Source organism: Chlorocebus sabaeus, chromosome 19, assembly GCF_047675955.1.
Source record: "Chlorocebus sabaeus isolate Y175 chromosome 19, mChlSab1.0.hap1, whole genome shotgun sequence".
In the NCBI taxonomy this organism is placed as follows: domain Eukaryota; kingdom Metazoa; phylum Chordata; class Mammalia; order Primates; family Cercopithecidae; genus Chlorocebus; species Chlorocebus sabaeus.
In genome coordinates, this window is record NC_132922.1 from 11,856,192 (window position 1) to 11,879,646 (window position 23,455).

General features: G+C 52.7%; 2 protein-coding genes across 4 annotated transcripts; both read right to left on the bottom strand.

Moving 5' to 3' along the window:
- Window positions 1–4,202: 4,202 nt before the first annotated feature.
- On the bottom strand, window positions 4,203–16,400 carry APOBEC3D (apolipoprotein B mRNA editing enzyme catalytic subunit 3D). Of its 2 annotated transcripts, none has more exon segments than NM_001345951.1 (7): window positions 4,203–4,651; window positions 4,875–5,154; window positions 7,209–7,365; window positions 11,082–11,196; window positions 11,404–11,671; window positions 13,804–13,960; window positions 15,256–15,504. In NM_001345951.1, coding segments are annotated over 7 exon segments (1,113 nt in total). In that variant the 5' UTR covers window positions 15,273–15,504; the 3' UTR covers window positions 4,203–4,532.
- Window positions 16,401–16,419: 19 nt separating this feature from the next.
- APOBEC3C (apolipoprotein B mRNA editing enzyme catalytic subunit 3C) lies at window positions 16,420–22,416 on the bottom strand. Of its 2 annotated transcripts, XM_073006522.1 has the most exons (5): window positions 22,217–22,416; window positions 20,707–20,863; window positions 18,733–19,012; window positions 18,374–18,513; window positions 16,420–16,952 (listed from the first exon to the last, which is right to left on the bottom strand). In XM_073006522.1, the coding sequence occupies exons 1-4, from the start codon at window positions 22,231–22,233 to the stop codon at window positions 18,395–18,397; spliced, it is 573 nt and encodes a 190-aa protein (XP_072862623.1). In that variant the 5' UTR covers window positions 22,234–22,416; the 3' UTR covers window positions 16,420–16,952; window positions 18,374–18,394.
- Window positions 22,417–23,455: the final 1,039 nt, after the last annotated feature.

The window sequence follows — 23,455 nt, forward strand, 5'->3', positions numbered from 1 at the left end:
TGTATTTTTAGTAGAGACGGGGTTTCACCACGTTGGCCAGGCTGGTCTTGAACTCCTGACCTCGTGATCCACCTGCCTCGGCCTCCCAAAGTGCTGGGATTACAGGCATGGGTCACCGTGCCCAGCTTCTGTATTTCTTAAATGTATTTGATTGATATCTCATGCTTCTCTAAAATATATAAAACCAAATTCTTATCTAAGGGGTCTGGGGAGTCATGCCGCACCCCTACCACCTTGGATACATGTTCTCAGGGCCTCCTGAGCGCTGTGTCACGGCCCATGGTCACTGGTATTTGGCTCAGAACACATCTCTTCAAATATTTTACAGAGTTTGACTCTTTTCGTTGACAGGCCCAAGACCCAGGTGCCTACTCCCTGTCTCCTCTGAGGGCTCGAGCTTCCGGTTCTCTAGCCCCTCTGGTTCCTGGTTGCCCTTCTACTTTCTGTTCTGCTTTCTCGAAAAGCTCTGGGCATCTCAAGCCTCCATGTGGTACCCAATTCTACTTTTTACTGAAAATCTTACTTAAACACCAACTTGATCACTGATCAAGTTTTCTTGGCTCTTTCTCTTTCACATTCCCTAGGCTGTGTCCTAGCCCAGTGGTGCACTGTTGGGAGGGATTTGACAAAGGAGGGGCATGAGCAGGAGGGAGGGCTGGGTGCTCTTGGGTGCAGGAGGGTGGGCTGGGTGGAGCACCAAGGAAGATCTGGGTGGAGGGGCTGTGAGGGTCAGGTCGAGACTCCCCTGGGAGACAGACACACAGGACAGGAACCCCTGCACTCCCCACTCAGGCCCACCCACATGACTGCAGCTTGTTGCCGTGTTGCCCTGTTTCTCCCAAAAATCAGTATATTGAAGCCCTAACCCCTCTACCTCAATGTGTGCTTGTATTTGGAGACAGGTCCTTTTCAACAGATGATTGATTAATTAATTAATTAATTAATTTTTTTGGAGACGGAGTCTTACTCTGTCACCCAATCTGGAGTGCAGTGGCACCATCTCGGCTCACTGCAACCTGTGCCTCCCTGGTTCAAGCGATTCAAGCCTCAGCCTCCGGAGTTGCTGGGATTCCAGGTGTCCACCACCACACCCAACTACTTTTGGAATTTCAGTAGAGATGGGGTTTCACCATGTTGGCCAGGCTGACCTCCATCTCCGCCACCTTGGCCTCGCAAAGTGCTGGGATTACAGGCATGCGCCACCACACCCAACCCAAATTAATTAATTAATTATTATTATTATTTTTTATATGCAGTCTCACTCTGTCTTCCAGGTTGGAGTGCAATGGCACGATCTCGGCTCACTGCAACCTCTGCCTTCCAGGTTCCAGCGATTCTCCGGCCTCAGCCTCCCGAGTAGCTGAGATTACAGGCGTCCACTATCACGCCCAGCTAATTTTTTGCATTTTTAGTAGAGACAGGGTTTCACCATGTTGACCAGGCTTGTTTCAAACTCCTGACCTCAAGTGATCTGCTGGCCTCAGCCTCCCAAAGTGGTAGGATTACATGTAGGCATGAGCCACCACGCCCGGCCGAGATGATTAATTTAAATGAGACCTCTACTGTGAGCACAAATTCATTTGGCTGGTGTCCATAAAGGAGGAGGTCTGCCGGGTGCTGTGGCTCTTGCCTTTAATCTCAGCACTTTGGGAGGCCGAGGTGGGCAGTCAGGAATTCGACACCAGCCTGGCCAACATGCTGAAACCCCATCTCTACTTAAAAATACAAGAATTAGTGGAGAGTGGTTCGGGGCGCCTGTAATCCCAGCGACTCAGGAGGATGAGGCAGGAGAATTGCTTGAACTTGGGAGGTAGAGGCTGCAGTGAGCAGTGATTGTGCCATTGCACTCCAACCTGGGCAACAGAGTAAAACTCCGTCTCAAAAAAAAATAAAAGATCAGGTACGGTGGCTCATACCTGTAATCCCAGCACTTTGGGAGGCCAGGGAGGGTGGATCACCTAAGCTCACGAGTTCGAGACGAGCCTGAGAAAAATGGAGAAACCCCCTTTCCTACCAAAACTACAAAAGTAGCCAGGCGTGGTGGTGCATACCTGTACTCCCAGCTACTCAGGAGGCTGAGGCACAAGAATCGCTTGAACACTGAAGGTGGAGGTTGCAGTGAGCCAAGATTGTGCCATTGCACTCCAGCCAGGGCAACGAGAGTAAAACTCAGTCTCAAAAAAAAAAAAAAAAAAGATGATATTTGGAGGCAGAGAGACTCCAGTGGTGCAGGTGCACAGAGGAAAGGCCACAGAGGACACAGCCAGAAGGAGGAGCAGCCTCAGAGCAAACAACCCCACCCACCCCTCAAACTAGGACCTGCAGCCTCCAGATCTGCGTGAAAATAAATGCCTGCCGTGTGGACACCTGGCCCGGGGCATCTTCTATGGAGGCCAGAGCATGAAGGGTCATTTTTATAGTCATTCTCTAATAACTTACATCTGCCTTGAAAATGTCAAGTCAAATTTAAAGTGTGGAGAAGAGCCTCTAAATTTCACATTTCATTTGCAAAGAAATAATTGTAATTTGGGACATACACGCAGTCCGGGTGGTGTTCACCGGAGGTTGCCGGAGAACAAAGAGACGGCAACACGTTTTATGAAAAGGAGAAATGGGCTAGGCGCTGTGGCTCATACCAGCAATCCCAGCAATTTGGGAGGCCAAGGAGGGCGGATCACCTGAGGTCAGGACATTAAGACCAGCCTAAGCCAGGCCTGGTGGCTCACACCTGTAATCCCAGCACTTTGGGTGTCCCAGACGTCTGGATCACCAGGTGAGGAGTTCAAGACCAGCCTGACCAAAATGCTGAAACCCCATCTCTACTAAAAACACAAAAATTAGCCAGGTGTGGTGGCATGCACATGTAATCCCAGTTACTCGGGAGGCTGAGGTAGGAGAATAGCTTGAACCTGGGCGACAGAGGTTGCAGTGAGCCCAGTTCACACCACTGCACTCCAGCCTGGGTGACAGAGCAAGACTTCGTCTCAAAAAAATAAAATAAAAATAAGACTGGCCTGGGCAACATGATGAAACCTGTTTTTACTAAAAATACAAAAATTAGCCCGGCATGATGGTGCGCACCTGTAATCCCAGCTACTCGGGAGGCTGAGACAGGAGAATCACTTGAACAAGGGAGGCAGAGGTTGCAGTGAGCCGAGACTGCGCCATTGCACTCCAGCCTGGGTGACAGGGCGAGACACCGTTTCAAAAAAAAAAAAAAAAAAAAAAGGAGAAACGTTCTCTTGCCCTTTGGGAAAGTCCATGGGCACTAGGAAGGGTTGGGAGCTGGGAGGTTCCATTGCTGAGTCGCTGCTTTTGGAGCAAGGAGTCCAAGACTTACAGCCATTTATCGCAGAAGCTATGGATAAAGCTGGTTTCAGGGTACAACGCACAGTTTCAGGAGTCAGGCTTGCAGAGAAGTCCATTTCGGGAGCAATGGCGTGTGGCCTGACTGCTTTTCCTCCCTGGCTCCTGGCCTCTGTTTTAGCTGGGTAGGACATGAATGACCCAATTCATAGGATGAAATTTACAAAGGATGTTTCTCAAAACTTCTGATATTCAATTTACATATATTCACGCCCATTTAGGTTGAGTTTATTTATTGATTTATTTTCAGATGGGGTCTCAATCTGTTGCTCAGACTGGAGTTCTGTGGTGTGATCTCAGTTCACTCCAGCCTCCACCTCCCCGGCTCAAGCAATCCTCCCACTTCAGCCTCCCAAGTAGCTTAAACTACAGGTGCATGGAACCACACCTAGCTTTTTTTTTTTTTCTGTATTTCTTTTGTAGAGATGGGGCTTTGTCATGTGGCCCAGGCTGGTCTCAAATTCCTGGGCTCAAGCAATTCTCCCAACTCTGCCTGCCAAAGGCATGAGTCACTGCGGCCAGCCTAGACTGAGTTTAATAAGATTTGGTTATGTAGCCGGGTGGGGTGGCTCACGCCTGTAACCCCAGCACTTTGGGAGGCAGAGATGGGCAGATCACCTGAGGTCAGGAGTTCAAGACCAGTCTGGCCAATGTGGTGAAATCCAGTCACTATTAAAAATACAAAAAAAAAAAAAAATTAGCTGGACGTGGTGGCAGGCACCTGTTATTCCAGCTACTCAGAGGCTGAGACAGGAGAATCACTTGAACCAGCTAGGTGGAGTTTGCAGTGAGCCGAGATTCAGCCATTGTACTCCAGTCTGGGTGACATAGCGAAACTCCGTCTCAAAAAAAAAAAAAAAAAAAAAAAAATTTTTTTTTTATTATGCTGGGGAGATGGGAAGAGACAGGTTAGGAGCACCCAGGCTGGGGAAACAGGACTGGGGAGGTGGATGGGTAGCCATGGAGGCAGAAAGGGGCCTCTGAAGGAAGAGCCTGGGAGAGCGGGGAGGAGGTGATGAGGCAGGGGAGCACAGTGGAATGGCCCTGAGGGCAGGAGGGGCTCAGGATGACCAGACAAAAGCAGAGCTGGTCCAGGGTGGAGGGGAGGCCCGCGAAGCATGAGCAGGAGGCTAGAGGAGACAGACCATGAGGCCCGGGGAGACCCCTCACTGAAGAATCTTCCATAGGCGTCTTTCCAGAAATTGAAAGTTGGTGTTTATTCCCTTCCAAGGCTTGAACGGCTTATTACCATTGTACACAAACTTTTCCCAACAATATTCAAAATCTGAGAAAAAATGAGGAGAAAGCAGTGAGGACCCAGCAGGCCTCTCTCCAGGCCCTGGTCCCTCCCCTCCCAGGCCAGGTCTCCTGACTGCCAGTTACAGTGGACGCTGGCCCCATCCCTGCAGGCTTCCCGGGGACACTGTCCCGCCCCACGGCATTGCAGCCCCACCTGCCCCTCATGCTGTCCCTCCCGCACCCGCTCCCCTCAGCCCCCCACATCTCACCTTCGTAGCCCATGATCTCCACGGAGGCCCCTTCCTCACTCAGGCTGCGGAGCCCCTGCTGGTAATGTGTACGCCAGAAGTAGTAGAGGCGGGCGGTATAGATGGTGAGCTTCACGTTGCTGTGTGTGGCCAGGAACTCGGCCACCTCCCCTGCACACTCTGGACAAGGGCTCCAAGATGTGTACCAGGTGACCTGGTAGTTTTTCTTAGGAGACAGTGTGTTGCCGCGGAACCAAGACAGGAAGCACCTTTCTGCATGACAATGGGTCTCAGGATCAACCTGGGGAAGGAGGAGGAGGAGAGCAGGGGGAGCTCAGACCAGGAGCAGGAGGAGTGCAGGGGTGGGGCGATGGGAGCAGAGGGCAGGCCTGGAGCCCCAGGGTGTTTCCTTATTTATTTATTTTTGGGATGTGGTCTCTCTCTGTTGCCCAGGCTGGGGTGCAGTGGTGCCATCTGGACTGACTGCAGCCTCGACCTCCCAAGTACAAGGAATCTTCCCACCTCAGCCTCCCGATTAGCTGAGGTTGCAGGTGTGTGCTGCCACGCCTGTCTAAATTTTTTTTTGTAATTTTTGTGGAGACAGAGTTTCGCCATGTTGCCTTGGCTGTTCTTGAATTCTTGGGCTCAAGCGATCCTCCTGCCTCAGCCTAGCAAATTTCTAGGACTATGAGCATAAACCACACGCACAACCTTATTTTATTTCTTTACTTTTCATTTTTCTGGGTACGTAGTAGGCCCCAGGGCGTTTTATTCATTGAGTTTCCCTTATTCCATTCTTCTCCTTCCTTTTTATTTTTTTGTTTTTATTTTTTACGAGATGGAGCCTTGCTCTGTCATGCAGGCGGGAGAGCAGTGGCGTGATTTCAGCTCATTGCAACTTCTACCTCCTGGGTTTTTTTTTTTTTTTTTTTTTTTGAGACAGACTCTCACTCTGTCGCTTAGGCTGGAGTGCAGTGGCGCAATCTCAGTTCACTGCAACCTCCACTTCCTGGGTTCTCCTGCCTCAGGCACCCAAGTAGCTGGGACTACAGGCGCCCGCCACCACGCCTGGCTAATTTTTATAGTATTAGTAGAGATGGGGTTTCACCATGTTAGCCAGGCTGGTCTCAAACTCCTGACCTCATGATCCGCCGGCCTCAGCCTCCCAAAGTGCTGGGATTACAGGCATGAGCCACTGGGCTCGGCCCCTTCCTTCTTTATTTTATTGAGTCTTTCCCTGTTTCATCATGCCCTCAAGCGTAAATTCTGGCATCCTTTCCCCCAGGCATCCACTAACCAGGCATCCTCAGCCCCTGCTGTGGCCTGGCCGTGTGGGGTCTGTCTTGTTCCCTGTCTGCCTTCTGCTATGGAGCTCACTGGACCAGCATTGCTCATGGAGTTGAAGGTTGGCCAAAGGGGCTACTGAGCACTTGAAATGGGGCTCTGATTAGAAACGTTGGTCTGTGAACAATACACAGCTCATTTCAAAATCTCATTGTGAGAATAGACAAACTTTAACTCCCTCATGAGGCATTTTATATTAAGTATATGTTGAAATCATATGTGAGATAATGGAGCTAATGCAGACATTAAAATGTCTTCCACCAGTTCTTGCCGCCTTTTAAGCGTGTGGGGACTGGAAGCACTTGTGCTTCACTCCTGAGTCCTGGGTGTTTCTGAGGCCAGCACTGCTGTAGGCCAGGCCTGCCCAGCACACAGACAACTCCCAACGCAAACATACTCTGAAAAGTCTCCTGCCAGGGCGGAGGGGACTGCAGGGGTGGGTGGGACACGACAGGGTAGGTGAGAGGTCAGTGGCCCGTGTGGACAAGATTTTGGGAAAGAAAGTCAAGAGTGAGGGTGCTGGGCTCTAAGCAAGGCCTTTTGGGAAGAGACAAACCCCCTCCACCATCCGATCCCAGGAGAGTCAGGGAGGAAGATCTGGGCCATGGACTTAAAAAATGTGGGAGGAGGTTGGGCACAGTGGCTTATGCCTGTAATCCTAGCACTTTGGAAGGCCAAGGGGGGCGGTTCACGTGAGGTCAGGAGTTCGAAACCAGCCTGGCCACCATGGTGAAACCGTGTCTCTACTAAAAGTAGAATAAAAATTAGCCGGGTGTGGTGGCGGGCACCTGTAATCCCAGCTACTCAGGAGGCTGAGGCAGGAGAATCGCTCGAACCCAAGAGGCGGAGGTTGCCTGGGAGAGACTCTGTCTCAAAAAAAAGAAAAAAAGAAAGACATGTAAGAGGAAAATATACACAGGAGAGCCAATGCCAGGCACGTCACTTATTGTGTTTTCTGCATTCCCAGCTGCTTAGCTCCTATTTGGGGTGTAACTAGGACTTTGGTGCTACCTGGTTTCGGAAGACGCCTGTCTTCCAGGGGACAGTTGAGCGCTGCTTTATAATTTCCACGGCGAAGCACAGCCAGGTTTCATTCCGACCATAGGCTTTCCGTAGGTTTTTAAAGTGGAAGTAGAATGTGTGTGGATACATTGCCTCCATCGGGTTTCTGAGGGCACAAGAGAGAAACCCCAATGCAGAGACTCCCCTCCTCGGAGTCCTGGGGGCTGATGCCCACTGAACACCACTTCCTGGACGGCCCTGGGCTCTGGGCCTCCCCCATCCCTCCGCAGCCCTGAGAATGTCCGCTGCTTTCCCAGGCAGGAAGATTGGGAGAGAGAAAGAGGAGGGAATACTGGGGATACTGGCAGGGGCAGCAGGGCCAGGGTGTCCTCTTCCAGCTGGAACCCCAGCTCTGGGGCTACCAATGGACACCCTCAACCTCCCAGTTTTTCTGCCACACATCTCCCAACCCATTAGGAAAACGCAACAGAGAATAAAACTCTTCACCCTAAAATAATTGCTTGAACATTTCAGCTCAGTTCCTTCCCCACATTTTACCTTCTGATGATGATGATGATTTTTACATTGGGATCACACCAAATTTATTCTTTTTTTTTTTTACATAGGGTCTCACTCTTTCACCCAGGCTGGAGTGCAGTGGCACAATCTCGGCTCACTGCACTCTCCGGCTCCTGGTTTCAAATGATTCTCCTGCCTCAGCCTCCCAAGTAGCTGGGAATATAGGCGCCCACCACCACACCTGTCTAATTTTTTGTATTTTTAGTAGAGATGGGGTTTTACCATGTTAGCCAGGATGGTCTTGAACTCCTGACCTTGTGATCCACCCACCTCGGCCTCCCAAAGTGCTGATGACAAGCGTGAGCCACTGTGCCCTGCCCTAATTTTTGTATTTTTAGTAGAGATCAGGTTTCACCATGTTGGCCAGGCTGGTCTTGAACTCCTGATTTCGTGATCTGCCTGCCTCGGCCTCCCAAAGTGCTGGGATGAGAGGCATGAGTCACTGTGCCCAGCCGGCCGAGGCCACTCTCCCAACTGCTGCATATGAGCTCATGGCATGTGCCTGAGGCCTGCAGGGACCATCCCTATTTTACAGAGGAGGTGCCAGAGGCGTACAGAGGCCAGGTAATCTGCCCGAGCCACAGAGCTGGGGCAGCAGATCGAGCTGGGGCCCCTTTCCATGCCAGCCCTGTCCAGCCTCTGCATCACGGGCCTGCAGCGGGGAGCTGTCGGGAACTGGGCTCTCTTCTTACTAAACTTTAAAATAAGAGCATTACTCCTGATCATCATATTTTTTCCTACATTCCATGTTACAGGGGTCATTCTAAAAGGCGAATGGTGCTTACAGAGGAGGAGCCTGTGTCTGGGGTCATGTGCATCCTCCTCTGCTCACACTGGAGGCATCTTTGGAAGAAATGGCTTATTTTCTAGTAGGAGACCATTCCCTCCCCCACACCCTCTCCTAAGACTTTGTATTGAAACAAAGTAAATCTTACAGAAATTCCATCAAAGCACTGAGAACAAAATGCCTGATTGCCCCAATCATCCTTTGGTTCAATTCTCCCAGTTCCAGAGCTCAGGAATGGTGGGAAGCACACAGAGGGAGCACCCTCCCAGGGTGGGGAGCACCAGCCCGGCGGTGCCTTTGACTTTCCGGGAGAGTCTCAGCAGGGGGCCTGGGCTGGGGCAGGTGGGGGAGGCGGCCCATTCAGAAGCAGCAGTGGGGCGACAACATAGCAGGGCAAAGAGCCTGGCTGGGAGTGGGAGCAGCAGAGGAAGCAGAGAGTAGAGAGCCCAGAGCTAGGGCTGGGGCGGGGGGAGGCCAGGGCTGAGGTCCAGCAGGGCCACCAGACAAGATGAGGCAGCAGAGGCCCTGTGGGCAGAGCACGAAGTGGTCCCTGATCTGGGGCTTCATATGCAGCCTCCTTGGCAGGCTTGTCCTGGCCCTGATGTTAGTCCTGGGCTTGGGTTCTATTTCTATCTTCCAGGGCCCTTGTTCCAGGAGGCACCTGCGCTGTGAGTGACCTCCCAGGCGCATCTGAGTGCCGGCCTCACTCCATGCTGCCTTCTCACCTGGATGGGAGGACCTCCAGAGGGACCCCTGGATCCTGGCCTCAGGAATCATCCCAGGGACGCCCCCACCCAGCAGCTATGTGGTAGGGAGGGAGAGTGAGGGGCAGGTGTCTGCCTCCCCCCATGCCCTCACACTCAGAGGCCGCCATTGGAGGGAGGAATAGCGGGTGGGAGGTGACCCTCAGATGTCCCCCCACGATGCCACGCGTGCTCCCACACTGAGCTCCTTCCTTCCACATCTTCTGCCCAGAGTTGTTCCCTGGCAGGCTGAGCTCTTGTCCCTATGTCATGGAAGGGCGGATGCTGGTGTCCCCGCCACCCTGTCTTGCAGTTTTCTCCTCTGGTCCAAGCCCCAGGTACTCAGTTCCTGTCTCTCTCAAGGGCCTGAGCTCCCTTTCTATGGCCTCTGGAGTCCCTGGTTGCCCTTTTCTATTGTGTTTCCTGGAAAGCTCCTGGCATCTCAAATCTCCCATTATCCAAGCCTACGCTTTTGTAAAATCTCACTCAACACCCTGGCCAAGATTGCAAAACCCCGTCTCTACTAAAAATACAAAAATTAGCCGGCTTGGTGGCATGCACCTGTAATCCCAGATACTTGGGCGGCTGAGACAGGAGAATTGCTAGAACCTGGGAGGCAGAGGTTGCAGTGAGCCGAGATCGCACCACAGCACTCCAGCCTGGGCGACTGAGGGAGAGGCTGTCTCAAAAAAAAAAAAAAAAAATTTATTCACATGGGACCTTGATCACTGAGTGTTTGGCTCTTTCTGCATCTGCATCCCTGTGGTGGGGATTTGAGAAGTGATAGGCATGAGCAGGGGCCAGGCTGGGTGCTGTTGGGTGGGGAAGCCATGGGGTGCGGCCCAGGGTGCAGCAAGGTCTGGAGGGAGGGGCTGTGAGGGTCAGGGCAGGACTCCTGGGAGGCAGACACACAGAACGGGGATCCCTGCACACACCATCCAAGCTTGACCCAAAGTCCCCCTGGGTCATTGTCATGGGCTAAATTGTATCTTCCCAACATTGATATGTTGAAGTCCTCATCCCACCTCCTCACAGGATAACTGTATTTGGAGACAGGTCCACTAAAGTGGTGGTTAAATTAACTCATGGTCCTTAGGGTGGGCCCTAATCCTGTCTGACTGGGGACCATTAACAAGGAGGACATTTAGAGGCAGATAGACCCCAGGGTTGCAGGTGCACAGAGGAACGGCCAGAGAGGACAGGGCCAGGAGGAGCGGCTGCAGAGGACACAGCCCCGCCCACCCCTCCACCCTGGACTTGCAGCCTCCAGATCTGTGAGAAAATAAATGCCTGCCCTATAGGCACCCGGCCCGGGCCATCTTCTACGGCAGCCGAAGCCTGAAGCTCTGTTTCCACGGTGGCAGCTCCTTCTCAGGGGCTCAGGTCAGCCTTGAAGGATGTTGCTCAAAGCTTCTGGCTGTCGGGCTTGTGAATATTCATGCCCACTTACGTCCAGTGTTATGACAACTTCCGATATGCCAGGGAGATGGAAGGAGCCAGGTTGGGGATCCCAGGCTGTGGGGAGGGCAGCCTCGGGGGTGGATGGAGGTCGCTCTGGAGGCCGAAGGGGCCTCTCACTCACAGGAGGGGCCCAGGAAAGCAGTGGGGAGGCAGGGAGGTGGAGGAAACACGAGGAGTTGGGGTGAGGGGGTGTGACCATGAGGGCAGGCAGGGGGCAGAAGGGAGGGCAGGAGGGCCTGGCCAGGGGAGGCCTCAGGAGGATGAGCAGGAGGTGAGAGGAGAGAGACCATGAGGCCAGAGGGAGACCCTCACCTGAGAATCTCCTTTAGCTTGAGGTGCAGGAATGCATAATTGTCATCGAATTTGTCCCAAGGCATGAATGGCTGACCTCCATTGTACACACAGTTTTCCCAGCAGTATGCAAATTCTGACATGAAGAGGCGGGAAGCAGTCAGGCTCTTCCCTGACCCTGGTCCTGCCCTCCCAGGCCTTGTCTCCTGGCTGTCAGTTGTGGTGAGCACCGGCCCTGACCCTGCAGGCTGCCCTGGGACACCCCCAGCCATGGCATTGCAGATCCATCCATCTCTCATGCTGTTCCTCCCCATCACACTCCCCTGACCCCACCTCCTCTCACCTTCATCGTCCATGATCTTCACGCGAGCCCCTGCCTGATGCAGCCTGCAGAGCGCCCTCCGCCAATCTTTACCCCAGTAGTAGTAGAGGCGGGCGGCGGAGATGGTCAGGGTGACATTGCGGTGCTCAGCCAGGAATTCGGTCACCTTTGCCACACAGTCCGGGCAGGGGTTCCAGGATACAAACCAGGTGATCTGGAAGTGCTTGTAAGCAGGCAGCTGGTTGCCACAGAACCAAGAGAGGAAGTACATTTCTGGGTGGTACTGAGGCTGGAAATACACGTGGGAGAGGAGCAGGGGCAGGGGATGCTCTGAGAGGGGGAGCAGGAGGAGAGGGCAGGGTTGGGGCAGTGGGAGGAGGGGCCAGCACAGGAGTCCAGGGGATCTTGCCATTGAAGCTCCTTTCCTCCATCCCCCTGTTTAGTTTGAGTGATTGTCTGCTCCAAAGCTCATGTTCAGTGTTAATTGCTATGGTAATGGCCTTAAGAGGTGGCACCTACAAGCGGCTGTGAGGCTGTGGGGACTGCACCTTTGTGGGTGCCACTGCTGTGGTTATTTAAGGGCAACTTTAGCCCCACTTTCTGTCTCTTGCCCTCTAGCTGGAGGGGCAGTGGGTCAGACTAAACTCCTGCTTCCTCTTGTCCTGGTGTCATGGAGCAGCAGTGACTCGACATCCCAGGCCACTCTATCTGGAGCATCCCCTGAGCTTCTGGCAATAACCTTCACCACCAGGTGACTGTGTAGCTCGCAGGCCCTGGAAAGTCGCTGGTGCCTTGACAGTGGACTTCCCAGCATCCAGAACTCGAGCCAGCACATTTCTATTCATTGTCAATGTCCCCGTCTCAATCCTGCTGTTGAAGCATCACAAGGTGCACCAAGACATGTGCTTCCCTTCGTTTGGGAGTTTTCCCAGCCCTGTTCACGGCCTTGTGCGTGAATTCTGGCATCCATTCTCCCAGGCATCCATTCACCAGGCATCCTCAGCCCCTGCTGTAGCCTGGCCCTCTGGGGTTGGCCTTGTTCCCTCCCTGCCATCTGCTGGAGAAGCCACTGGACCTGCGCTGTCCCACGTTGGGGGGCACTGGCCAAGGGGGCTACTGTGCACCTGAAACGGGGCTCTGATGAGAGACCTCAGCACATGAAAAATACACCATACACTGCTCATTTCAGTGTGAGAAGAAAAAGAAACTTCACTATCTCACAAATAATTTTATGTTAATCAGTGTTGAAGTAATATGTTAGCTACATTGGATTAAATTAAATATTAAAATTACTTTTACCAGTTTTTGTCACCTTTTTAGCGTGTGGGGACTGGAAACACTTGTGCTTCACTCTTGAGTCCTGGGTGTTTCCGTGGCCAGCACCGCTGTAGGTCAGGCCTGCCCAGCACACAGACGGCTCCCTCCCCAAACACACTCTGAAAGGTTTCCTGCCTGGGCGGAGGGGGCCGTACGGATGGGTGGGACAAGGCGAGGAACTTAGTGTCCTGAGTCAGGGTGGCAGGGTGAGGAGTGAGGGTTCACCATCCTGTGATGATGCATCTTTGCCATGGAGGAATCAGGGCAGTGGCCGGGGCAGTCAAGCAGGAAGGTCTGGGCCACGGACTTAAGATATGTGGGAAGTGGAGGCCGGGCGCGGTGGCTCACACCTGTGTTCCCAGCACTTTGGGAGGCCGAGGTGAGCGGATCACCTGAGGTCAGGAGTTCAAGGCCAGCCTGGCCAACATGATGAAATCCCGTCTCTATTAAAAATACAAAAAATTCGCTGGGCATGGTGGCAGGCACCTGTAATCCCAGCTATTAAGGCAGCTGAGGCAGGATAATCGCTTGAACCCAGGAGGCGGAAGTTGAATGAGCCAAGATTGAGCCATTGCACTCTAGCCTGGACAACAAGAGCAAAACTCTGTCTCAAAAAAAAAGAAAGAAAGAAAAGAAAAAAAGAAATGTGGGATGTGGCCAGGCACACTGGCTCACGCCTGTAATCCCAGAACTTTGGGAGGCCAAGGCAGGTGAATCACCTGAGATTAGGTGTTCGAGACCAGCCTGCTCAACATGGTGAAAACCCATCTCTACTGAAAATAGTAAAATTAGCCTGGCGTGGTGGCGGGTGCCTGTAGTCCCAGCTACTCAGGACGCTGAGGCAGGAGAATCGCTTGAACCCAGGAGACAGAGGTTGCAGTAAGCAATCTCAGGAGACAGAGATCGCACCACTGCACTTCAGCCTGGGCAACAGATGGAGACTCTGTCTCAAAATAAATAAATAAATAAGAAAGAAAGAAAAAAAAATAAATGTGGGAAAAAATATACAATTGAGAGCCCGCCACCGGGCATTTTACTTACGTGTTTCCTGCATTCCCAGCTGCTTAGTTCGTACCTACGATTCGACTGAAATTTGGGTCGTACCTGGCCTGGAAAGACCCCTGTGTCCCAAGGGAGCTTTGAGGGGTCCTTCTTTATTTTCACTTCGTAGCACAGCCAGGTGTAGCGCCGACCATAGAGGATGGGTTCATTTTCAAAGTTGTAGTAGAATGTGCGTCGATACATCCGCTCCATCGGATTTCTGAAGGCACAAGAGAGAAATCGGCCATGCAGAGAGCCCTCCCTGGAGTCCTCGGGGCTCATGTCCACTGAACACAGCTCCTGGGATGGCCCTGGGCCTCCCCCACACCTCCACAGCCCTGAGGATTTCTGCTACCTTCCCAGGCAGGAAGACTGAGGGGAGAGGAAGAGGAGGGGATGCTGGCAGGGGCGCCAGGGCCGGGGTGATCTCTCCCAACTCGGGCCCAACTCTGGCCTTTCCAGGGGTACATTTCCCACCCTCTCAGTATTTCTGCCAACCCACTGCCCAACTCATTAAGAAAATGCAAAAGATAATAAAACTCTTCACCCTTAAAAAATGGCTTTTAACCTTTCAGCTCAATACCTTCCTGATGCTTCACTTTGCATGTTAACATTATTTTAAAATCATGGTTGAACCGATTTCTGAGGCCCAGGCCACTCTTCTAAGTGCTGCGTGGGTATGAGCTCATGTAAGGCTGCCCTAGGCCTGCCGGGGCCATTCCCATCTTACAGAGGAGGGGCCAGAGGTGTAGAGAGGTGGGGTAACCTGCCCAGGCCACAGAGCTGGGGACAGATGGAGCTGGGGCCCCTTTCCAGGCCAGCCCTGTCCAGTCTCTGCATCACGGGGCCCTGCAGGAGAAAGCTGTTGGGGACTGGGCTCTCTTTTCACTAAATTTTAAAATCAGAACATTTCTCCTGATCATTGCGTTCTTTCTCACATTCCATGTTACTGGTCATGTTCTAAAAGATGAAGAGTGACCTTGGAGTGGAACCTGTCTGGGGCCACCTGCTGACTGTGGAGTCATCCTTGGACGATATGATTCATCTTGTGCTTCAGAGATCATTCCCTCCCCACACCCTCTCCTAAGACTTTGTATTTAAACAAAGTAAATCTTACAGAAAGTCCAATAAAGCGCTGTAAACAAAATACCTGATTGCCCCAATCATCCTTTAGTTCAATTCTCCCAGTTCCTGAGCTCAGGAATGGCGAGAAGCACACAGAGGGAGCACCCTCTCAGGGTGGGGAGCACCAGCCTGGCGATGACTTTCAGTGGACAGTCTCAGCAGGGGGCCTGGGCTGTGGCAGGTGGGGAAGGTTGCCCATTCAGAAACAGCAGTGGGGCAACCACACGGCAGGGCAAGTAGCGTGGCTGGGAGTGGGGATAGCAGGGAAGCCAGAGGGAAGGAAGTCTGGGGCTGGGGCTGGGGCAGAGGGAGGCCAGGGCTGAGGCCCAGCAGGACCACCAGACAGGAAGGGGCCGGAGAGACCCGGGCGGACTGAGCGGGTAGCGGTACCTGATCTGTGGATTCATGTTCAGCCTCTTAGATACGCTTGTCCCAGTCCCGCTCTTTTTTTTGAAGCGCTGTGGTTTCACTTCCTGCTTACAGCGCCCTTGCAGTTGGGCAGCCCTCCTTAAAATGACCTCCCAGCCAGGCACGGTGTCTCATGCCTGTAATCCCAGCACTTTGGGAGGCTGAGGCAGGCGGATCACGAGGTCAGGAGTTCCAGACCAGCCTGACCAAAATGCAGAAACCCCGTCTCTACTAAAAATACAAAAATTAGCCGGGTGTGGTGGTGGGCACCTGTAATCCCAGCTACTCAGGAGGCTCGCTTGAACCCGGGAGGCGGAGGTTGCAGAGAGTCAAGATCGTGCCACTGTACTCCAGCCTCGGTGAGAGAGCGAGACTCTGTCTCAAAAAAAAAAGTGATCTCCCAAGGCCTTGTGAGTCTTGGCCCCTCCCCCTTCCTGTTCTGGCGCTGGTGTGGGAGGCCATGGGATGCTTATCTTACTCAGTCTTTCACCCTGTTTCTGGTTTTCTCTGGGGCCCTCCCCTGTGTAGAGGGACCTGTGACAAAGACAGGCTGCTCCTTGAGGCAGGACCCAAGGCCATTGCAAAGTGAAAGAGAAAGTCATTGCAGCCAGAGGCCTGGAGGTGGGTCCACACTAGGCTGAGCCAGCAGAGCAGACGTCCCTCCCCTGGTGGTCCCACCCAGCTGGAGCCTCCTCTGCACCATCAAGACAGACAGGCTGATGTCTCTGCAGGGACTCCCAGATCCCGCTCTCAGGTATCAACCCAGAGATGCCCCCCACCCAGAAGCCATGGGGACAGGGAGGGAGAGTGAAGGGCATGGCATCTGCCTCCCCCCAGGCCTTCACACTAGGAGGCCACCATGGGAGTCAGGGACAGCAGGTGGGTGTGGGCCTCAGATGTCCCACCAAGATGTCATGTGCACCCCCAAACTGAGCTCTTTCCTTCCTGCTTCTCCTCCTTCCCCATCTCCTGCCCGGAGTTGCTCCCTGGTAGGATGAACTTTTACCCTCTCTTGTCCCCATGTCATGGAAGGGCAGCGACTGGTGTCCCAGGCCAGCCTGTCTGGAGCCTCCCTGTGGGTCTCACAGCTCCCTTCCCGTGGTAGCGTGCTCCCATAGTGCAGAGACCTAAAAATTACACAAGGTGTACATTTACAAAGAACACTTTATTTCTTGATAAGGGTGATAGCCTGCAAGGTGGCCATCCCACAGCGTGGGAAAAGCAGCCTCTGGGAAACACCAGATACAGACATTTAGAAGCAGGAGGGGTTGGGGCAGGAGCTTTATGCTGAAGAGATTGGCTAAACATACATATTCAACAGGCTACAGGAGGAGCTATGAATATTCATGTAAGTGGTTGCAGTCCAGGTTTATTGAACAAATATACGTGTAACATATGATCCCAGGCGGGCACAGTGGCTCACACCTGTAATCCCAGCACTTCGGGAGGCCAAGACAGGCAGATCACCTGAGGTCAGGAGTTCGAGACCAAGCATGGCCAACATGGTGAGATCCCTTCTCTACTAAAACTACAAAATTAATCAGGTGTGGTGACGCATGCCTTTAGTCCCAGGTACTTGGGAGGCTGAAGCAGAAGAATCGCTTGAACTCGGGAGGCAGAGGTTGCAGTGAGCCGAGATTGTGCCGTTGCACTCCAGCCTGGACAACAAGAGCAAAACTCTGTCTCAAAAGAAAAAACAAAGGTTGATATTTGATATTTGGAGGCAGAGAGACCCCAGAGGTGCAGGTGCATAGAGGAAAAGCCACAGAGGACATGGCTGGAAGAGACTCCCTGCCAGCCAGGAGAATTGACCTCAGAGAAAACAACTCCACCCACCCCTCGAACTTGGACCTGCAGCCTCCAGATCTGCGAGAAAATAAATGCCTGCCGTGTGGACACCTGGCCTGGGGCATCTTCTATGGAGGCCACGGCATGAAGGGGTCATTTTTATAGAGTCTCATTCTCTAATAACTTACATCTGCCTTGAAAATGTCAAGTCAAATTTAAAGTGTGGAGAAGAGCCTCTAAATTTCATATTTCATTAGCAAAGAAAGAATTGTAATTTGGGACATACACGCAGTCCGAATGGTGTTCACCATGTCGGGAGAACAAAGAGACGGCAATTATAGGAGAAGAAACGTTCTCTTGCCCTTTGGGAAAGTCCATGGGCACCAGGAAGGGTTGGGAGCTGGGAGGTTCCATTGCTGAGTCGCTGCTTTTGGAGCAAGGAGTCCAAGACTTATAGCCATTTATCGCAGAAGCTATGGATAAAGCTGGTTTCAGGGTACAACGCACAGTTTCAGGAGTCAGGCTTGCAGAAAAGTCCATTTCGGGAGCAATGTGTGTGGCCTGACTGCTTTTCCTCCCTGGCTCCTGGCCTCTGTTTTAGCTGGGTAGGACATGAATGACCCAATTCGTAGGACGAAATTTACAAAGGATGTTTCTCAAAACTTCTGGTATTCAATTTACATATATTCACGCCCATTTAGGTTGAGTTTATTTATTGATTTATTTTCAGGCAGGGTCTCGATCTACTCTGCCCAGACCGGAGTTCAGTGGTGCGATCTCTGTTCACTCCAGCCTCCACCTCCAGGGCTCAAGTAATCCTCCCATTTCAGCCTTCCAAGTAGCTTGGACTATAGGTGCATGCCACCACATCTAGCTTTTTTTTTTTTTTTTTTTTTTTTTTGGTAAAGATGGGGCTTTGTCATGTGACCTAGGCTGGTCTTGAACTCCTGGGCTCAAGCAATTCTCCCACCTTTGCCTCCCAAAGTGCTGGGGAATTACAGGCGTGAGTCACCATGCCCAGCCTAGGTTGAGTTTAGTAAGATTTGGTTATGCTGGGGAGATGTGAAGAGCCAGGTTAGGGGCACGCAGGCTGGAGGAACAGGGTCTGAGGGGGTGGATGGGTAGCCATGGAGGCAGAAAGGGGCCTCTGAAGGAAGAGCCTGGGAGAGCGGGGAGGAGGTGATGAGGCAGGGGAGCACTGTGAAATGGCCCTGAGGGCAGGAGGGGCTCAGGATGACCAGACAAAAGCAGAGCTGGTTCAGGGTGGAGGGGAGGCCCACGTAGCATGAGCAGGAGGCTAGAGGAGACAGACCATGAGGCCCGGGGAGACCCCTCACTGAAGAATCTCCCGCAGGCATCTTTTCAGAAATCGAAAGCTGGTTTTTAGTCCCTTCCAAGGCTTGAATGGCTCACCATCATCGTACACAAAGTTTTGCCAACAATATTTAAAATCTGAGAAAAAACGAGGAGAAAGCAGTGAGGACCCAGCAGGCCCCTCTCCAGGCCCTGGGCCCTCCCAGGCCAGGTCTCCTGACTGCCAGTTGCAGTGGGCACCAGCTCCGTCCCCACAGACTCCCAGGGGACACTGCCCCGCCCCATGGCATTGGAGACCCACCTGCCCCTCATGCTGTCCCTCCCGAACCCGCTTACCTCAGCCACCCCACATCTCACCTTCGTAGTCCATAATCTCCACAGAGACCCCTTTCTCACTCAGGCTGCGGAGCCCCTGCTGGTAATTCGGACACTGGGAGTAGTAGAGGCGGGCGGTATAGATGGTGAGCATCACATTGTTGTGCCTGGCCAGGAACTTGGCCACCTCCCTGGCACACTCTGGGCAAGGGCTCCACGATGTGTACCAGGTGACCTGGTAGTCTGTGTTAGGAGACAGTATGTTCTTGCAGAACCAGGAGAGGAAGCACTTTTCTGCATGACAATGGGTCTCAAGATCGACCTGGGGAAGGAGGAGGAGGAGAGCAGGGGAGCTCAGACCAGGAGCAGGAGAAGTGTAGGGGTGAGGCAATGGGAGCAGAAGGTGGGCCAGAGCCCGGGGGCGTTTCCTTATTTATTTATTTTTGAGGCAGGGTGTCTCTCTGTTGCCTAGGCTGGAGTGCGGTGGTGCAATCTGGGCTGACTGCAGTCTTGACCTCCCAGGCACAAGAAATCTTCCCACCTCAGCCTCCCAATTAACTGGGACTGCAAGTGTGTGCCGCCACACCTGCCTAATTTTTTTGTAATTTTTGTAGAGACGGGGTTTCACCATGTTGCCCAGGCTCATCTCAAACTCTTGGGCTCAAGCGATCCTCCTGCCTCAGCCTCCCAAAGCTCTGGGACTATGAGGGTAAACCACATGCATGGCCTAATTTTATTTCTTTACTTTTCATTTTTCTGGGTACATAGTAGGCCCCAGGGTGTTTTATTCATTGAGTTTCCCTTGTTCTATCCTTCTCCTTCCTTCTTTATTCTTTTATTTTTATTTTTTTCTGAGATGGAGTCTTGCTCTGCCACCCAGGCTGGAGTGCAGTGGCACAGTCTTGGCTCACTGCAACCTCTGCCTCCCAGGTTCAAGCGATTCTCCTGCCTCAGCCTCCTAAGTAGCTGGGATTATAGGCATGCACCCCCACACCTGGCTAATCTTTGTATTTTTAGTAGAGATGGGGTTTCATCATGTTAGCCAGGCTGGTCTCGAACCCCTGACCTCATGATCTGCCTGCCTCAGCCTCCCAAAGTGCTGGGATTACAGGCATGAGCCACTGCACCGTGCCCGGCCCCTTCCTTCTTTATTTTATTGAGTCTTTCCCTGTCTCATAGACTCATGTGTGAATTCTGCCATCTTTTCTCCCAGCTATCCATTCACCAGGCATCCTCAGCCCCTGCTATGGCCTGGCCCTCTGGGGTCTGCCTTGTTCCCTGCCTGCCTTCTGCTGAGGAATCAGGGCAGTGGCAGGGGCGGCCCCACGAGCCCAGCAGTGACTGGCCCAGACACAGAGCTGGACACCACACCCCCTGCTTCCCACAGCTGCTGTTTCCCGAGGACTACTGGATGTACAGCTCCATGACAAGATTTTGGGGAACAAAGTCAAGAGTGAGGGTGCTGGGTGCTAAACAAGGCCTTTCGGGAAGTAGCAAAACCCCTCCACAATCTGATCACAGGAGAGTCAGGGAGGAAGATCTGGGCCACGGACTTAAAAAATGTGGGGAGGAGGCCAGACATGGTGTCTCACGCCTGTAATCCTAGCACTTTGGGAGGCCAAGGCTGGTGGATCACTTGAGGTCAGGAGTTCGAAACCAGCCTGGCCAACATGGTGAAATCCCATTTGTACTAAAAATACAAAAAAATTAGCTGGGTGTGGTGGCAGGCACCTGTAATCCCAGCTACTCGGGAGACTAAGGCAGGAGACTCGCTTGAACCCGGGAAGCAGAGGTTGCTGTGAGCTGAGATCGCGCCACTGCATTCCAGTCTGGGTAACAGAGCGAGACTCCATCTCAAAAAAAAAGAAAAAAAAAAAAGAAAAAAGAAAAAAAAAAAAGACATGTGGCAAGAAAGTACACACAGGAGAGCCCGTACCGGGCACGTCACTTCTTGTGTTTTCTGAATTCCCAGCTGCTTAGCTCCTATTTGGGGTGTAACTAGGACTTTGGTGCTACCTGGTTTCGGAAGACGCCCGTCTTCCAGGAGACAGTTAAGTGGTGCCTTATACCTTCCACGGTGAAGCACAGCCAGGTTTCGTTCCGATTGTTGGCTTCCCGTAGGTTTTTAAATTGGAAGTAGAATGTGCCTGGATACATTGCCTTCATCGGGTTTCTGAGGGCACAAGAGAGAAACTCCAATGCAGAGACCCCCCGCCCGGAGTCCTGGGGACTGATGCCCACTGAACACCACTCCCTGGACGGCCCTGGGCTCTGGGCCTCCCCCATCCCTCCGCAGCCCTGAGAATGTCCGCTGCTTTCCCAGGCAGGAGACTGGGACAGAGAAAGAGGCGGGGATACTGGTAGGGCAAGCAGGGTCGCAGTGACCTCTCCCAGCTGGAACCCCAGCTCTGGGGCTACTAATGGGACACCCTCACCCTCCCAGTTTTTCTGCCACACATCTCCCAACCCATTAGGAAAATGCAACAGAGAATAAAACTCTTCACCCTGAAATAATTGCTTGAACATTTCAGCTCAGTTCCTTCCTCACATTTCACCTGTCCAATGATGATATCACACCGAATTCCCCAGGCCAAGGCTACCTTTATTTATTTATTTTTTTTAAGATGGCATCTCGCTCTGTCCCCCAGGCTGGAGTGTAGTGGCACAATCTCGGCTCACTGCAACCTCCGGTCCCCGGGTTCAGGGATTTTCCTGCCTCAGCCTCCCAAGTAGCTCCCAAGTAGCTGGGATTACAGGCGCCTGCCACCACGCCTGGCTAATTTTTCGTATTTTCAGTAGAGACGGGCTTTCACCTTGTTAGCCAGGCTGGTCTCGAACTCCTGACCACAAGTGATCCACCCGCCTCAGCCTCCCAAAGTGCTAGGATTACAGGCATAAGCCACCGTGCCCTGCGTAAAATAAGAGCATTTCTCCTGATCATCATATTTTTTCTACATTCCATGTTACAGGGGTCATTTTAAAAGGGGAATGGTGCTCACGAAGGAGGAGCCTGTGTCTGGGGTCATGTGCATCATCCTCTGCTCACACTGGAGGCATCTTTGGAAGAAATGACTTATTTTCTGGTACAGAGACCATTCCCTCCCCCACACCCTCTCCTAAGACTTTGTATTGAAACAAAGTAAATCTTACAGAAATTTCATCAAAGTGCTGAGAACAAAATGCCGGATTGACCCAATCATCCTTTGGTTCAATTTTCCCAGTTCCAGAGCTCAGGAATGGTGGGAAGCGTATAGAGGGAGCACCCTCCCAGGGTGGGGAGCACCAGCCCGGCGGTGACTTTCTGGGGAGAGTCTCAGCAGGGGGCCTGGGCTGGTGCAGGTGGGCAGCAGTGGGGCGACCACACAGCAGGGCACGGAGCCTGGCTGGGAGTGTCGGCGGCAGGGAGACAGAGGGGAGGGAGCCCAGAGGTGGGGCTAGGACAGGGGGAGGCCAGGGCTGAGACCCAGCAGGACCACCAGGCAGGAAGGGGCAGGAGGGGCCTGGCAGACAGAGCGGGCAGAGGTACCTGATCTGTGGATTCATGTTCAGCCTCTTAGATACGCTTGTCCAGTCCCGCTCTTTTCTGAAGTGCTGTGGCTTCTCTTCCTGTTTACAGAGTCCTTGCAGTTGGGCAGCCCTCTTTAAAGTGACCTCCCAGGGCCTTGTGAGTCATGGCCCCTCCCCGTTCCTGCTCAGGCACTGGTGTGGGAGCCCCTGGGGTGCTTTACGTTTCTCTGACTCTGGCCCTTTTTCTGGTTTTCTTCTGGCCCCTCCCACTGGCAGAGGAACCTCAGACAAAGACAGGCTGCTCTGTCTTTATCTGTCTTGGGCAGGACCCAACGGAATTGCAAAGAGAAAGAAAGAGAAAGAGAAAGGCATTGCAGCCAGAGCCTGGGAGGCGGGTCCAGACCAGGCTGAGAGAGGGGCAGGTGCCCCCTTGCCTGGTGGACGGACAGGCTGGAGCCCCCTCTCCACCGCCCCCTCCCCAGCCCTAATGTGCGCCCAGAACTTTGAGCAGCACCTCCCTGTTGAGTGAGGGAGGTTTGGAGACTCCAGTGGGGAAGGAGGTGTGGACTCCGCACAGCACAAGTGAAGGCTTAGGTGTGCCTCAAGTTCCCAGCTGTGTGCTGGGTCCATTGCACGCCTTCCCTCTTCCAACCTCCCAGCTTCCAGAAGGTGGGGCGCAGGTCAGCCCCTCAGAGGTGTGGGCGGAGGCTTACCCAGGTGCTGAGGCAAGAGACTGAAGGCACAAACTGTTTCAGTATAGTAAAGAATATACTTACAAGGCCGGGCGCGGTGGCTCAAGCCTGTAATCCCAGCACTTTGGGAGGCCGAGACAGGCGGATCACGAGGTCAGGAGATGGAGACCATTGTGGCTAACACGGTGAAACCCCGTCTCTACTAAAAAATACAAAAAACTAGCCGGGCGAGGTGGCGGGCGCCTGTAGTCCCAGCTACTCAGGAGTCTGAGGCAGGAGAATGGCGTAAACCCGGGAGGCGGAGCTTGCAGTGAGCTGAGATCCGGCCACTGCACTCCAGCCTGGGCGACAGAGTGAGACTCCGTCTCAAAAAAAAAAAAAAAAAAAAAGAATATACTTACAATAAGAATAGTTATAATACAAATTAGATGTAGAGATCATCATGGACATTATCAATCATTAGTATAGACATTAATCATTAGCTTTTAATATTACTCTTTAATATTACACTCCTTTATTAAGAGTAATATCAATATTATTATGTAACTGGTGGGTATATGGTCAAG